Source organism: Chiloscyllium plagiosum, unplaced genomic scaffold (genome assembly GCF_037043375.1).
Source record: "Chiloscyllium plagiosum isolate Xiang-an unplaced genomic scaffold, Cpla_swu_hap1 HiC_scaffold_13, whole genome shotgun sequence".
Classification (NCBI taxonomy): domain Eukaryota; kingdom Metazoa; phylum Chordata; class Chondrichthyes; order Orectolobiformes; family Hemiscylliidae; genus Chiloscyllium; species Chiloscyllium plagiosum.
In genome coordinates, this window is record NW_028270151.1 from 380826 (window position 1) to 398996 (window position 18171).

The following is an 18171-nucleotide window of genomic DNA, read 5'->3' on the forward strand; positions in this document are numbered from 1 at the left end:
CCAGATCCCTCTGCATCTCAATACTCCTAAGGATTCTGCCGTTCACTGTATAGTTTCCACAAGTACTTGACCTTCCAAAATGCATCACCTCAAATTTGTCTGGATTAAACTCCATCTGCCATTTTTCTGCCCATGCCTCCAAACTGATCTATATCCTGCTGTATCCTCTGACAATCCTCTTCACTATCCGCAACTCCACCAATCTTTGTATTGTCTGAAAACTTACTAATTGGACCAGCTGCATTTTCCTCCAAATCTTTTACGTAGACCACAAACAGCAGAGGTACCAACACTGATCCCTGTGGAACACCATTAGTCACAAACTGAAAAGCATCCTTCCACCGCTACCGTCTGTCTCCTGTGACTAAGCCAGTTCTGTATCCACCTTGCCGGCTCACCCCGATATCATGTGACTTCACCTTTTGCACTGGTCTGTCATGAGGGACTTTGTCAAAGGCTTTACTGAAGTCCATGTAGTCAATATCAACCACCTTTTGCTCATCAATCATCTTCGTCACCTCCTCAAAAATTTCGATCAAGTTAGTGAGGCACATCCTCCCCCATGCAAAACCATGCTGTCAATTGTTAATAAATCCATTTGTTTCTAAATGGGTACAGATCATGTCACTTCAAACTTTTTCCAACAAATTTCCCTATGACTGACGTGGGACTCACAGGGCTGCAATTTTCAGGATCATCCTGCTACCTTCTTCAATGGGACAACATTGCCTGGAAGACAGTGGTGAGTGGGGTCCCGCAGGGCTTTTTCTTGGGCCTCTGCTCTTTGTAGTTTTTATAAGTGACTTGGATGAGGAGGTTGAGGGATGGTTAGTAAATTTACAGATAACACAAAGGTTGGAGGTGTCGTTGATAGTATAGAGGACTACTGCAGGCTGCAGCACGACATAGACAGGATGCAGAGCTGGGCTGAGAAATGGCAGATGGAGTTCAACCTGGATAAATGCGAAGTGATGCATTTTGGATCTCTCTGTTCCTCCACACTGCCAAGAATCCTGTCTTTAATCCTACATTCAGCATTCGAGTTCGACCTTCCAAAATCCACCACTTCGCATTTATCCAGGTTGAATAAGCTCAGACTTTTCTCTCTGGAGAGAAGGAGGAAGAGAGGAGACCTGATTGAAGTGTACAAAATAATGAGAGGAATAGATAGAGTCAATAGGCAGAGACTTTTCCCCAGGGCAGGATTGACTGGTACGAGGAATCATAGTTTGAAGATATTAGGAGGAAAGTATAAAGGAGACATCAAATGTAGGTTCTTTACGTAGAGAGTTGTGAATGCATGGAATGCGTTGCCAGCTGTGGTGGTGGAAGCAGAGTCATTGGGCACATTTAAGTGACTGATGGACATGGACATGTATAGCAAGGAGTTGTGGTGTGCGTAGGTTGTTACTATATTTTACATTAGGATTAAGTCTCGGCACAACATCGTGGGCCTAAAGGCCTGTTCTGTGCTGTACTTTTCTATGTTCTATTGACTATTCTCCAGTCCTCTGTGATGTCACCTGTGGCCAAAGAGGATATAAAGATGTCTACAAATGCTTCAGTAATTTATTCTCTTGCCTCCATCAATATTCTGCGATATATCCCATCAGGACCTGGCCACTCCGCTACCATAATATTTTTTAAGACGGACCCCTCTTCCTTTTTAATAGCAACTTGGCTTCGAAACTTGACACTCCCTCGCCTGAGATCATTGTCTACCAATTCCTTCTGTTTGGTGAATACTGACATACTGTATTCATTTAGGACTTCACCCACCTCTTCTGGCTCCACATATAAATTCCCTCCTTTGTCTATGATTGGGCCAACCCTTTCCCTGGCTACCATCTTGCTTTATATATATGTGTGTGTATAAAAAGCCTTGGGATTCTCCTTAATTGTGTTTGCTAACGACTTTTCGTGATCCCTTTTAGCCCTTCTAATTCCTTGTAAATAAATTATTTGAGTAATGTTCTCCTGAGACTGAAGTAGTACATGAAAGCTTGTTGTTACAGCTTCAATGCATCCAAGTAATGCACAATAGTCGTTTAATAGCCTTCTTAACTCCACTCTAAACTAGTTATGTCATTTTCTATTTCATGCCCCCTGTGTTGCACTGTGTGCAGTGAAATTCTTAAATAGTTGATTGCAGTAGTGAACACATTTTCCCAAACTTTGCTGAGCATAAACTAATCCCCTTCAAGCTGATTTTGTCCCACTCACACCAGCAGTTAGTTCATAGTCCCCAAACAGATAATGTTATCATTTTAGAGCAGAATTTTCTCTTCTTGTTGAATTGTATACATCAAATATATATTAATGATTTGTAAGAATGGGCTGAAGATCAAACTTGCATTTTCCTAAAAAAAGTTTAATGTTCTTTTAAAGAAAGTGAAACGTGTACAAAGCATCAAATCCAATTATTTGGAGTGTTTTTATTTCTATGTGTAAGAGTGAATGTCAGGAGCAATGGGGAAATTCACTGACCATTTATACTTGAATATAAATACACTTTCACATTTTGGCCAATCCAAATAGCCCAGGGTGTATGACTAGCAGAATGTGGTACAGCTTACAGAAATCACAGTGACATCAGCAGTTATCAGATGCCTTAATTCTCCAGGAAAAGCACTATTTGGTAAATCGTCTGAAACCACAAGGAGAAATGATTCACTGATTGCCGTCCAAGGCATGTTTTTTTGTCAGTCTCAAAACACCAGTCCAATCGTGCATCTCCACAACATCAGTCTTTCTCTCCCAACCACAGAAACAATTATGATAATTGGTTTACAGATTAGGCTCAGTACAAAAGACAGGAAATGATCTTTTTGGAATAAAAAAAGATGATTTATCCATTTGTGAAGGCAAAGTTAAAGAAAAGCAGCAGAATGGAGAAGATTAATCATAGGAGCTAATCCATGTGAATACTGAAACCAGGCATTCAGCCTAATGATCATTTCTTTATGATATAAACCATGTGCAACATGTGTATATTGTGTAATGTGACTCTGCATGTTCGTTGATTTTATATACAGGTTAGAATTGTTTCCAAAAGCAAATTAATAATGACGTCATTGCCGAAAAAGTGGTTATTAAATGAGATGAAATCAACATTTAGATATTCTTAATAAACTAAAAGCACATTTCTAATCTTCTCAACCGATCATGTAAATTTCATTGAGATGAATTAGAAGTATAATAATTAAAGATGAATTTTATTAACAGGGTTGTTGATTTTCTATGAAGGGTTCCATTATACTAGCACCCAGTGGAAGTACCAAATACAATAGAATTCTTTTCATTTTCAAGTGTTTTAAATGTTCTATTGTTAAGTTGAAGAGTCTGAAACTAAAACTGTACTCAGAATGGTTGATGCAAGAGAGTCGACATTTCAGATGCAAGCCCTTCTTTCCTGATGAATATCTGAAGCTAAGAATATCTAGCATTAGATAGAAAAATTAATTCACTGTAAACTTAACTTCTGCCAATATTTCTTATTATGCCAACACCAGTAGGTACTAATCTTCTATTCAAATATGAGGCTTTTTTAAAAAATAAGGCGTGGAAGCCACTTTAAGTAATTCAGATATTTGGAAAATATGCCATTGGTTCTGTAACTAAAGAGTAGTAAGGGTATGGAATGCTTTGCCTACATCAGTAGTAGATTCGCCAAATTTAAGTGCATTTAAGTCGTCATTGGACAGGCAAATGGACGTACATGGAATAGTGTAGGTGGGATGGGCTTCAGATTAGTATGACAGGGCAGCACAACATCGAGGGCCGAAGGGCCTGTACTGTGCTGTAATGTTCTATCAGCTTATGGTTCCCCATGTATAATTATTTCCCTGACGCAAATTTTCCCCGATCCAATATATGACATTATCAGAGGATTAATGAGAATTATTGATGTAAACCCTATTTAATTATTTGGAGGACTAAAGTTTTAAAGGTTTGCAAAAAATGGATTTATTTCAAGTTTTGTGGGAATACATGGAATGTTTTCTTTTAAAAGGTCATTGAAAGCTCATTATGGGCAATGGAGAGATTTTTCAACAAGGCTTCCTTTTAATCATATGATGGATGATAAGACTTTGCTTTAAACAACCCTGGAGGCTGCCTTAAGTAGTGATTGACTTGGAAAGGTTCTTGTTTCATGTGGCTCAGGTAGAGGAAAACTTGTGAAAAACAAGCTGAGCTAGAAGAAAAGCTGTCTAAGAACTAAGTGCCCAGCTGATTTCTCCCATTTCTGAAAAGAAAACTCTCCTGTTGATTTCAGGATGAAACTGATTTGTTCTTTTGAAAGTGTAATGCAACAACATCTCAAGTTTATTTTTCCTGAACAATTGTGGTCTGTGTAGTGAGCTGATCCGGAACATTCTGTGCATTATTCTTTTTCCTTCAAGAATAATCCATTGGCCAAAGTAACTTTTTTTCAGAAAACCAATCTCTACCAATAAATCTTTCTAAAATCTTGTGTGTGTGTATATATATATATATATATATATATACACCAATTGTTGCATCTTCATTGAATAAGTTAGTTTTGATAATAAAACCAATAGGTCTTTATTACGATACAGGTTGTTCTGCTATAACGTGCATTTCATTAAAGTTAATTCGCTGTAATGCAATTGACAAATTGGGGACATTGTTTCTAAAGTGTGAACTTTTAAAACATGTATTGGCTGTAGTGGATTACATTGTCAATACTTTAAGCACTGTTTCTAAAGTATAATTTTTTTTAATAATGTGGGGCTGCACAAGAACACAACCATCGCATTATAGAAGAATTACCTGTAGATAAATTTTGCTGCTTAAAACATGATGCAGATAAAGAATTTAATTAGTAATCCTGGTAACTGGAAAAAAGTATTAATATTTGATGTTGTGACCCACGGATCAGTGGGGCTAGAATAATGATGCATCCTTCCAGCCCTGGTCAGAACAACAGATGCAATGTATCTCTAACCTTAGACAAGAGCAGTCCAGTAAAATTGTTTCCGTTTAAGTGTTCTCCCCAAAATATTTTTACAGTTATACAAATGTCCATCAAACAAGCATAAATTACAAGCAAGAAAATGTGTACCACCATATTAAAGAATGTGCATATTTAATCTGCAGTAAACCCTCTGACAAAGCATTAACTGTGGGAGACTCAATTACAAATCTGTAATTGTAAGAATATCCCACTTCGAGAACCATTTGGTTTTGGTTTAGAAGTGTAAAAGTGCAATATATCTTTTTTAAACTAGCGTATTGCTCAAATCCTCCTGCTCCGAATGTATGTCCTCCTCCAATCTTGCACTATTTTTCCTTCGGGTGAAGGCTGTAAGTTCTTAATATTCCCCTGTTTATCCTCTTTATTTTTCTCAAACTAGAGCATATTTATCTCTTTGACATCCACTATTTTTTTTCTCGATTCAATTATTCTCCATTATACTTCCTAGCTATCCATTATCTGCTGTATAATCAGACTGCAAAGGTCATGAGTGGAAGCCAGTGAGGTGGTATCTTTAATAATTAACAAAGATAGGAAGGCAGCAAAAGGAAAAAAATCCTTATTATTTATTTTTGCATTAAGTCTGCTGAGAAAATTATTCCATATTTAGTCTCTTCTTATCAATGTGTGACAATAACGAGATTTGGACAGACATGAAGGGGATATGATTGAGTGTAGTTCAAACTGCCAGCTTGCAGGTCTGTCATAAACGATGTGGAACTGGCTCTACACCAAAAGAATAAGGCTAGATGATTAAGAAAACAAAATCGCTAATTACATTTTCAAATGCAGTAATTTGCTGAGGATAAAATATCCATCAAAAGCAGCTGAAAGTGCAGGAGTTAGAAAGGAAACATTGTGTGACCTCCTGACCTCGTCTTTCTTTACCAACTTCCTGCATCGTTACATGTTGAAGCCAGATGTTGGCAAGAAAAATATTCCGGTCACCAAGAGAAGTTTTAATGTGCACGTAATGTTAATTTAATCAAATTTCATCTTACATATTTCAGCTTTGATATTTTCTATCATTTCTGTTACCATTTATAAAGAGGGGAAAAACTTAAGTGAACTGGGAAGATTTTTATCTGTAATTTTTGTGATGTTCAAAAATGCTATGCAAAATTAATAAGAACAAAAAAAATTGCAAAAAATTGTGAGCACCTAATCTAGATTTAAACGTAACTATAGAGCTTAATGAAAATGAGTAAAAAATAAGTCTTCAAAAATTCCTTTTCAGAAAATTATTGGAAAACAACTTGAGAGAAAGGAAAAACAATTATCAAGTTTTAAAGCTCTGGTGTAATCTATTGTTCAAAACGTGTGGCTCAATAACTCATCTCTTCATGTCAATACCAGATTATCAAATTTACAGTGAGTAGATACAGGAACCCAGGATACAGAGTTACATCTAGCACCCTGATACAATTTAATTAGGAAAATGTACTCTAATCATTCCTCATTTCATTAAGCCTTTAAATGAGAAGTACAAATTAGCAAATGCATTCATATCCTGCCATCTAGTTGTATTTTCAGAAATACCGGAGCAACAAACCTTGATTTCTCAGCTCTGGCAAAGGTCATCACTGACGCTGGTTAAAGCCCCAGAATTTGAGGACATAATGTCAAGAAAGCATATGGTGTTTTGGCTTTCATTAACATGGGTATTGAGTTTAAGAGTCATGAGATCTTGTTGCAGCTCTATAAAACTTTGGTTAGACTGCACTTGGAATACTGCGTCCAGTTCTGGTCGCCCTATTACAAGAAAGATGTGGATGCTTTGGAGCGGGTTCAGAGGAGGTTTACCAGGATGCTGCCTGGACTGGAGGGCTTATCTTATAAGGAGAGGTTGACTGAGCTCAGACTTTTTTCATTGGAGAGAAGGAGGAGAAGAGGGGACCTAATTGAGGTATACAAGGTAATGAGAGGCATAGATAGAGTCGATAGCCAGAGACTATTTCCCAGGACAGAAATGACTAACATGAGGGGTCATAGTTTTAAGCTGGTTGGAGGAAAGTATAGAGGGGATGTCAGAGGCGGGTTCTTTACACAGAGAGTTGTGAGAGCATGGAATGCGTTACCAGCAGCAGTTGTGGAGGCAGGGTCATTGGGGACATTTAAGAGACTCATCGACATACATATGATCACAGAAATTTGAGGGTGCATACATGAGGATCAGTGGTCGGCACAACATCGTGGGCTGAAGGGCCTGTTCTGTGCTGTACTGTTCTATGTTCTATGTTCTAACACTTAGAGTTGAGGGAAGACGCCATTGTTTGAATGCTGTTTTTCAGTTAAAGTTTAAACTGAGACCTCTTTGGATGGGCAAGTAGATGCCAATCATTATGTGAAGAGGCAACAGTAATTGGTTATTGGGCTGATGAGTACTGATCCCTCAACCAGCATCACTAAAAATATAAAGCAGCATCTACATTGTTGCTGCTCATGGATCTTTGTTGTTTGCAAACTGACTACTTCATTTGCCTCCAAAATAATATGGCTACACTTCAAAAGTAATCTATTGGTTTTAATGGACATTAGAAGGCAGCTCACCACCGCCCTCTCAACGCAACTAGGGATGGGCAATAAATGTTGAGCAGCCAAATCCCATGAATTAATTTTTTAAATCCTGAGCATGTGACAGATGCTATGTAAATAAAATTAATTCTTCTTTTCTCTCAAAACTTCTTACAGTCTGTGAACACATAAGACAAATAGGGGAGGAGTGGTGAGAGTAATGATCGTTGAGATCAAGTGATAAGCAATATTTGTGTCCCACCAGAACCAGACAATAGTCATCTCTGAATGAGAAAAGGTCCAAACACACTCAGTGATCTTCAACAGTAGGGCCATCAGTTAATTCCCAACTATCAACATTGCACAAGTCACCTTTGACCAGCAGCTCAACAAAACATCAATGATCTTCTGGATTCTGGGAAAGCTAACAATTGTTATTTTCTTACATTTTTGTACCTGTTCAATTGTGAAAGCACAGAGATTGGTTATCCTGCTGAATTGTGATTTTCTTTATCTGTGAACAGTAAGTTGACAGTACACAGGCTGGAAGACACTCGTTGCATTACATTGAAGGGCACTGTTTAACAGCCATTAACAATGTGGTATGAATAATATTTGTTTTGTGGAGGATTTCCAAAAAAGATGCCTCAATTTGTCAATATCTCCCCATAACCCTCAACTTCATCAGGTAAACCTCTGGTTGAGTTAGGTTGTGTAATTCAAACAACCTGCTGTATGGCACAGGAGTGGCACTAACAGAATGCCATTCATACCACCTAATACCACAACCAGCCTTTTTCAGCTGTTTTTGATCTTTATCCTTCAAGGCAAGTGTGAATAGAATGTTGCATAGAGTATTCAAAGTGCTTAAAAAACTAGAATGGCCAAAGCAACTCTTCCCTTTGGACAAAAGCTGACATTTTACACCATTATCACTCCATCAATCACAGTGTAAAGTTGCTAAAAAATGCTAAGTGTCACAGTTTCAACAGTCTCCAATCTACTTGTTTAATTGCCCTGGTTAAATAACTTGAGTTTAATAGTACTACTGGTTCACATTCTTCATTCAGAATTTTTTGAGGTTGGGAATTTATTCAGGGATACTCCAGGACCATCCCATATCTTCACCGGATGTATTGGAAACCACATTCACACATGTGATTGGCTTTTCCACCATTGTTGAGGTGAAATTATGGGGTAGTAATAAGAGCAACACTGAGGAAATATCTAACAAGAATCTCAGAAAGTGGCTAATGTGTGAACACTACAATGCACTAACATTTCTAGTCACTGTTAGAAATTTAATGCCAATGAAAAGTGTAATGCTGGGAACAATTTCTATGATCTTCCATTCTCCCACTAAGGTGCTCATGTATCAAATTTTAGAAAACTTTTTGAATATAGCAATGTAACGATACACAAAATATTGACAATAAAAGGACGTAAAATACATTAAGCCTTGTAAGAAACCACACACAATATACATAATCATGGGCATCTTTGCTTGTTTATGGGGTAGGGGTATTGTTGGCTAAGCCAGTGTTTATTGTCCAGTTCTAATAGCCCTTGAAAAGATGCTGTTCTGCTTGAACCGCTGCTGTCATTTGATTTAAGTACACCCACAGTGCCACCTGCATGTTCCAGGATTTTGACTTTGCTACAGAGAGGTAATAGACAATAGACAATAGACAATAGACAATAGGTGCAGGAGTAGGCCATTCAGCCCTTCGAGCCTGCACCGCCATTCAATATAATCATGGCTGATCATTCCTAATCAGTATCCTGTTCCTGCCTTATCTCCATAACCCTTGATTCCACTATCTTTGAGAGCTCTATCCAACTCCTTCTTAAATGAATCCAGAGAGTGGGCCTCCACTGCCCTTTGGGGCAGAGCATTCCACACAGCCACCACTCTCTGGGTGAAGAAGTTTCTCCTCATCTCTGTCCTTAATAGTCTACCCCGTATTTTTAAGCTGTGTCCTCTGGTTCGGCACTCACCCATCAGTGGAAATATGTTTCCTACTGCCAGAGTGTCCAATCCTTTCATAATCTTATATGTCTCAATCAGATCCCCTCTCAATCTTCAAAACACAAGGGTGTTCAAGCCCAATCGCTTCAGTCTTTCAGTGTAAGGTAATCCTGCCATTCCAGGAATTGACCTCGTGAACCTACGCTGCACTCCCTCAATAGCCTGAATGTCTTTTCTCAAATCTGGAGACCAGAACTGCACACAGTACTCCAGGTGTGGTCTCACCAGGGCCCTGTACAGCTGCAGAAGAACCTCTTTACTTCTATACTCAATTCCTCTTGTTATGAAGGCCAGCATGCTATTAGCCTTCTTCACTACCTGCTGTACCTGCATGCTTGCCTTCATTGACTGGTGTACAAGAACACCCAGATCCCTCTGTACTGCCCCTTTACATAAATTGATTCCATTGAGGTAGTAGTCTGCCTTCCTGTTCTTGCTACCAAAGTGGATAACCATACATTTATCCACATTAAACTGCATCTGCCATGCATCTGCCCACTCACCTAACTTGTCCAGGTCACCCTGTAATCTCCTAACATCCTCATCACTTTTCACCCTGCCACCCAGCTTTGTATCATCAGCAAATTTGCGAATGTTATTGCTGATACCATCTTCTATATCATTAACATATATTGTAAAAAGCTGTGGTCACAGCACGGATCCCTGCGGTACCCCACTGGTCACTGCCTGCCATTCCGAAATGGAGCCGTTTATCACTACCCTTTGTTTCCTATTAGCCAACCAATTCTCAATCCAATCTAGTACTTTGCCCCCAATACCATGCACCCTAATTTTACTCACTAACCTCCTGTGTGGGACTTTATCAAAAGCTTTCTGAAAGTCCAGGTACACTACATCTACTGGATTTCCCTCATCCAACTTCATAGTTACATCCTCAAAAAATTCAAGAAGATTAGTCAAGCATGATTTCCCCTTCATAAATCCATGCTGACTCTGTCCTATCCTGTTACTACTATCCAGATGTGCAGTAATTTTATCCTTTATAATAGACTCCAGCATCTTTCCCACCACTGAGGTCAGACTAACTGGTCTATAATTTCCTGCTTTCTCTCGCCCACACTTCTTAAAAAGTGGTATAACATTTGCCACCCTCCAATCCTCAGGAACCGACCCCGAATCTATTGAACTCTGGAAAATAATCACCAACGCATCCACGATTTCCCGAGCCACCTCCTTCAGTACCCTGGGATGCAGACCATCAGGCCCCGGAGACTTATCAACCTTCAGACCTAACAGCTTCTCCAACACCAAATCCTGGCAAATATAAATTCCCTTAAGTTCAGGTCCTTCAGCCACTGTTACCTCAGGGAGGTTGCTTGTGTCTTCCCAAGTGAACACAGATCTGAAGTACCCATTTAATTCCTCTGCCATTTCTTTGCTCCCCATAATATATTCCCCTGTTTCTGTCTTCAAGGGCCCAATTTTTGTCCTAACCAATTTTTTGCCTTGCACATACCTAAAAAAGCTTTTACTATCCTCCTTAATATTCTTGGCCAGTTTACCTTCGTACCTCATTTTTCCTCTGCATATTTCCTTCTTAGTAATCCTCTGTTGCTCTTTAAAAGCTTCCCAGTCCTCAGTTTTCCCACTTATCTTAGCTATGTTATACTTTTTCTCTTTTAACTTTATATGTTTCTTTACTTCCCTCGTCAGCCACGGCCGCCCATGCCTCCTCCTGGGATCTTTCTTCCTTTTAGGAATGAACTGATCCTGCAACTTCTGCATTATACACAGAAATATCCGCCATTGTTCCTCCATGGTCATCCCTGCTAAGGTATTGCACCATTGAACTTTGGCCAGCTCCTCCCTCATAGCTCCATAGTTCCCTTTATTCAACAGAAGTACTGTCACTTCCGACTGTACCCTCTCCCTCTCAAATTGCAGATTGAAGTTTATTGTATTATGGTCACTACTTCCCAATGGCTCCTTCACTTCGAGGTCTCTGACCAATTCTGGTTCGTTACACAATACCAGATCCAGAATTGCCTTCTCCCTGGTTGGCTCCAGCACCAGCTGCTCTAAGAATCCATCTCTGAGGCACTCCACAAAGTCTCTTTCTTGTGGCCCAATACCATCCTGATTTTCCCAGTCTACCTGCATGTTAAAATCCCCCATAACAACTGTAGTGACATCTTTGCGACAGGCCAATTTCAGCTCCTGATTTAACTTACATCCGACATCCAAATTACTGTTTGGGGGCCTGTAGATGACTCCCAAGAGGGTCTTTTTACCCTTGGTATTTCGAAGCTCTATCCACACTGACTCTACATCTCCTGACTCCATGTACCCCCGCGCAAGGGACTGAATATCATCCCTTACTAACAAAGCCACCCCACCCCCTCTGCCCGTCAGTCTGTCCTTACAATAACACGTGTATCCTTGAATATTCATTTGCCAGGCCCTGTCCACTTGAAGCCACGTCTCAGTTATCCCCACAATATCGTATCTGCCAATTTCCAAAAGAGCCTCAAGCTCATCCATCTTATGTCGTATGCTTCATGCATTCATGTATAGTATTTTTAATTTGTTACTGCTCTCACCCTTCCCATCAACCCTTATTTCACTCAACCTTACAGCATGATGCCTTTCTGAGTTTTCTGCCTCATTAATACAGTTGTCTTTCTTGACTTCTCTTGTTCTAACTTTCCTTTCAATTTCCTTTTTAAACATCCAGCTTGTCCCCTCCCCCCCCCCCCGCTCCTTAGTTTAAACGTAGCGGTGTTGCAGTAGAAAACCTGCCTGCTAGAATACTGGTCCCTAACCTATTAAGGTGCAAGCCGTCTCTCTTGTAGAATTTATGTTTACCACAAAATATACCCCAGTGATCCAAGAACTTGAATCCTTGCTTCCTGCACCAGTTCCCCAACCACATGTTCAAGTCCATTATCTCCCTGTTTCTGGCCACACTAGCCCGAGGAACTGGAAGCAAACCGGAGATAACCACCTTGGACATCCTGCTTTTCAGCCTTCTTCCTAGTTCTCCGAAGTCTCGCTGTAGTATGTTCCTCCTCTTCTTCCCGACATCATTTGTGCCGACATGTACCACCACCTCTGGCTCTTCACCCTCATCCTTGAGGATTTCCTGCACTCTGTCCGCGATGTCTTTCACTCTAGCACCAGGAAAGCAACAGACCATCCTTAAATCCCGTCTGCTGCCTCAAAAACCCCGGTCAGTTCCTCTCACGATGGAGTCCCCTATTAATGATGAGATAGCACCAAATGGTGTTGTGTGATTTGAAAGGAAAATTGTAGATGTTCGCTTTCCAGTACATTTGTTGTCCTTGTTCTTCAGGGTGGTGGAGGCAGCAAATTTGGAAGATCCAGTTGAAGGAGATTTGATGAGCTGCCACAGCGCATTTTGTATAAATTACATACTGCTGCCAATGTGTATTATGATGGAGGAAATGAATGTTTAAGGTCATGGATAGGGTACCACTGAAAGGGGCTTCTTGTCTTGGATGATATCCAGCTTCTTGGAGTGGCATTTGTCCAGGCAAATGGTGCGTATTCCAACATTGTGCTGACAGGTGTATTGTAGATGGTGGACAGGGTCTGGGGAATAAGTTACTCACTGCAAAACTCTCAGACTCTGAGTCATTCTTGTAGCCACATAATTTATACGGCTGACTGGTCAATGGTAATCTTAAGGATTAAAATTGACTAGCTAGATAAATCTGGGTGAATTGAACATCAACAACTAAATACATTTTCCAAGAGAAAAGCTCATTGAAATATCTTGCTTTTCTTCACATTTTTGAGTGAACAACGGATAGAAAGTAAAAACAAGTTCGATTAAATTCACTGCTGTTCACATCCTCAGGGCACCTCAGGGCCAGCTCATTCCTGCTCCTGTTGGTTCCAAAGAATTTCTTCAATGAACATCAGTCCTGTTGCTCATCAGAAATGTTTCTAATTCTTCTTTTAAAAAATTACATACTACTTTTGATGGCAACGTATTCCACCAATCAGTCTATGTGAAAACACACTGACCAACTTATATATTGTTAAATTTGCATTCTCTTGCCTTGTGCTTAAAATAAATGCTTCCATTGATATTATTTTTATTTATTTGTGGGATGTGGCTAATGCTGATTGGGCCAGCATCTATTGACCATCCCTAGTTGCCCTTGGGAAGGTGGTAGGCGTGTTCTCATGCAAATACAAGCAGAATGTGCAAACTCCACACAAATGGTCACCCGAGGGTGGAATCAAAAGTGGGCCTCTGGCGCTGTGAAGCAGCAATGCTAACCATTGAGCCACCACGCCACCTTCATTATCAATAGCTTTCAGAATTTTAAAGCCTGAATTTATGTTTTTAATCTTCTTTTATTTTAAGATTTTTACTTGAACTCTCAGATGTGTGGATGTCCTTTGAAGGGTGGTTGCAAACAGCATGTATAATGCGAGGGTTCATCAGCCATGAAAGAATGGGAGATTTGGAGTGGGATACTGGGAAGGCCAAAGGAAAGCAAAGGTTGGTGATTTGCCATGGCATTTATCAGTGGTCGTGAATGGTGGAGGACAGCCCTCCCACCCAGGGCCAATTGAGCCTTTAAGGGGCCAGTTAAGAATATTTCTTCACTCCATCAATGAATTTTTAACCAAAGGTGTGTGGTCTTTCTTCCAAGTGAGGAGATTACCTGGAAAACCTGCAGGCCATTATACACAATCTACTGAGGGGTGTTCTAAGTGCAAATAACACCCTCCCCCAATCTCATGAATATCCTCAATCAGAGCTCACTGGTGACATGATATTAGCACTAATTCCTTTTAAAATATGCTTGCAAAAGTAAATGATCTCATTCCTATCAGAAAGACACCATTCTACATTGTTTATAAATCATGTAAAGAAAAAGAGGCTCAATATAATTTAATCAAACTGAAGCTGTCATTACCTCCCAGATCTCATACATGTAGAATTATCTTCTATTTCTGCCAATAAAATGTTCATTCAGAAATTCACACATAATTTTATTAACTACTTTACAAAATCCAAATAAATCATAGTAACTGGATACATGTTTCTGTCTAGTTTAACAACTTAAACAATTTCAAAGTATTTATGTTGTTCGATCTATTAACCCTGCAATTGGTATATAGCTTCCACACTGCGTGGAAACATCTTTCAATGGAATGCTTCTGAGGATTATTCTTATTTCTAATGCTGAACAAATTGATCTGTAATTCTGAAATATATACCAAATGTTTTCTTTAAATATTTCATCATAAGTCAGATCTTCTGAAGAGTGGCAATCTCTCAATGATTGTAACTCTACTCTTTCTTTCTTATTCCACAAAAGAACTGCACATTTCTGACAGAAGATTTTGATCAGGAAACCTTCAGAAATAAGGAGGTGCATTTCCATTGTGAAAGTTCCCTTTTAGAGCAGAACAGTCAAGGGAGGGCAAACCATACCTTCTTTTTCAAAGCAGTCAGTTGTCGGATTCCGAAATTAAAAAGGTACCGAAACAGAAGCAGTCACTTTGACAATTGTTACAATGGTACCTGTACATAAGGTAACTGTGTGATAATGATAATGGCAGGAGGGTAATCTGCCAATTGGGTAAGGAGTAGGGTGCCAGGTAGGTAGAGGCGAGAAGCTTGATGGGTAGGTCCCAAGTGGGGAGAGAATAGGGTGACAAGTGGGTGAGATGATAAATTATTTCAGGTTTGCAGGAGTGTGTGGGTCATAACAAGTATGTTGGGGAAGAGGGATCTTGTCTCTAGGCCAAGCTGGGGGCATGTTCAGGATTGAAGTCAGGTCTGGAGCTGGGGCTGGAATTTGAGGCTGGTTCAGGTGTGACAAGATAGGGGCAACAAGAGCTGTCTTCAGAACAGTTCTGATGAAGAATCTCTGAACCCAGAAGGTTGACACTCCTTTCATTCCACAGTTGCTGCCATACTGCTGAGTTTCTCCGGCAATTTCTCTTTTTGTTTCAGACTTCCGGCATCTGAAGGTTTTGGTTTTATTATTACCTCTTCGAATATCCCACCTTACTAACTGTACTTGAATAACCTGAGATTTCACATGAACTTTCATTGACTCATATACCTCATATACCTGAGTATAGCCAAGATACTTAACTACTGTGTGCTCTGCGAGCATCTGGAACACACTCACTTTCGTTGTGATCTTATTAGGTGCTTTTGTTAATAATACTCAATCGTATGTTTTGTATAAAACTGAACAATACACAATCACTAGGATTTTTCCAGACATCCTAGAGACTGCTTAAATTGATCCCTCAAAAATTGTAACCTTGTGAACTGCCAGACTTATCCTCTAATATAAGCACTGACCAGCAAGCATCATTTCTGACATTGGGCTTATGCCCAAACGTCAATTCTCCTGCTCCACGGCTGCTGCCTGACCTGCTATGTTTTTCCAGCGACATACTCCCGACTCTGATCTCCAGCATCTGCATCTTCACTTTCTCCTAATCCTCGAATATAGCTTGGATGTATTCACTTATCACTTATAAATTTGATTACAGGAAAGGAAAAAGAGCTAAATTTACCGACTTAATGACACATGAAGATATATTATAGCTGAGTGGATAAGAATACATGATTCAATTACAAGCAATATATTAAAATAACAATTTTTTGTTGATACAATGATGCCAGAATTATCCTTTGATTTTAATGTTTGTAATGAGCTACAGGTGTAAATGTTTAAAAATGGAGTATCCCTTTTCAGTGCTGTTCTCAATGCTGTAACTCAGTAGATAGATTGTTACATCTGTAAAATGAGACCAGCCCACAGATTTATTAAAATCACTCTTTGATTATGATGGGTTAATAGTGTATTGAGTGAATAAGTACTGAAGCAATTGCTGCACAAATGAACAAAATTCTTTAGCTTTGACAAGTTTAAGGCAACCTACAGAGTATGAACACAAAGTTTTCTTTTCTTCACATGTATGTGTTTTTTTTTACAGTGGTTTATGTTTTATCTTTTCCTTGTTTATCATCTTTGTGAGCTCCAAAAACATTTCCCTGCTTTAGAACCATGATGGACTGATCTTCTTCTTGATCATTATCTCCAGGCCCAGCCCTTGATGGATCTGTATTTTGAACTTAAACCACAATATCTTCAGTACTATATCTGTTCCATCCTCAGATCCCATAAATAGGAGCTGATACCAGTTACAATCGCAGGTATCATGTTTCTGGAGTACTTAATAATGATTAACACATTTATATGCTATTACATTTTGATACTGATACCCTGAATGACGAAGATGGTGAAAACAATATAACAAAAATTAATAAATCTGTATTTTGAGTAAGGCAAAAAGAATGGTTCCAATGTGGAAACCAACAAATGCTTTGTCACCAAGACCTGTTCCTCACCTCTCCTCCAAGCGCTCTGGGGAATGTTCAGTGTAGTTGCTGTTTCCAATGAAATTCCGGATTTCTGTAAAGTAGGAATCTTCCTTGTCATCCAAAATGGCACTGCTGCTATCTATTTCGGAATGAGGTGACGATGTCGCAGTACCTGTTGAAAATTGACAACATTGAAATTTTTAAGTTTTTAACAGGGATGCTGTCACTTAAAAGAGAGGGAAACTGTATGATCAATTTTTAAAAAATATACAGAATTGTTTTAGTCCAGTGGTTACTTTGGGAAAAGTTGAAAAGTTAAAATTACAGAATTTCTCAGCAAAAGCATAGGTTAACAGGTTTCCCATCCCATTGAAATGATCAAACAGCTCCATCAAGTAAAGATTTCGACTTGAAAAGAATCTCCCATCATCAATGCTTATCTGTGCAACTTCACAATGTGAGGAATCTGAGCAATTTCCTTCAGGCTTCACCTGTTGCTTGATCATAACTTGTCGGGTGCTTGGTAGAAATGTAACTTTCATGTGCAAAGGAGATAGGAGGTAGCTAAACATTCCACTTATGTGAAAACAACAAATACTGGAGATTGGAGTGGTTTAGACAGCATCTGCGGAGAGAGAGAGAGCAAGCTAACATTTCGAGTCTGGATGACTCTTCATCAGAGCCACTGATGTGACACTGGTGGAACAGCAGACGGTCAAAGGATACTCATCCCCAAACCATCCCCAATGCTGTTGTATGCAGCGCAAGAAGAAGATCACACAGAACTGGTGATGTTGAAATATGTAGGTACTGGAATTATGCAGTGAGATATTAATTCAAAGTTTAAAACTATTCATCCAAAATTGACCTTGCAGCTACTTCTGGAAGGAGGCATTAACACATTTATCATGAACAGTTTAAGAGCTTGACTAACATTTGGTGTGTGATTATGAAGTGTGGAAACACTAATGGATTTGGGGGGCAGCAATTTCACTTGCTGGCTATTAATTGCAAAGAAAAACAGGGACTCTTTTGTTGTATTTGGGAAGAGGAATTTGACCCTGCAAGCTGATGTACAAAGTGATTCATTCACCGATGCCATGAATTGCCACAAATTGCACATGAAGTTCATAAGCAAAGTTAAAATCAAAAGAATGAACAGAAACAAAAACGTTGTACACTGGCTTGGAGTCTCGAAGCAGATGTTTGGAAGAGGGCTGTTCTTGTCTGCTCCAAGTATGGAACATGCCTTTGATTTGGTAACAATAGTCCCTTTAG

At 39.4% G+C, this 18171-nt stretch overlaps 1 protein-coding gene across 11 annotated transcripts in view; it reads right to left on the reverse strand.

Moving 5' to 3' along the window:
- Window positions 1-18171, reverse strand: part of mecom (MDS1 and EVI1 complex locus) — a 1207227-nt gene that overhangs the window by 25338 nt on the left and 1163718 nt on the right. For all 11 annotated transcript variants that reach the window (XM_043702880.2, XM_043702877.2, XM_043702876.2 and 8 more), the window contains one exon: window positions 16921-17065. In XM_043702880.2, coding sequence (XP_043558815.1) covers window positions 16921-17065 — 145 coding nt within the window. The remainder of the gene's footprint in view (window positions 1-16920; window positions 17066-18171) is intronic.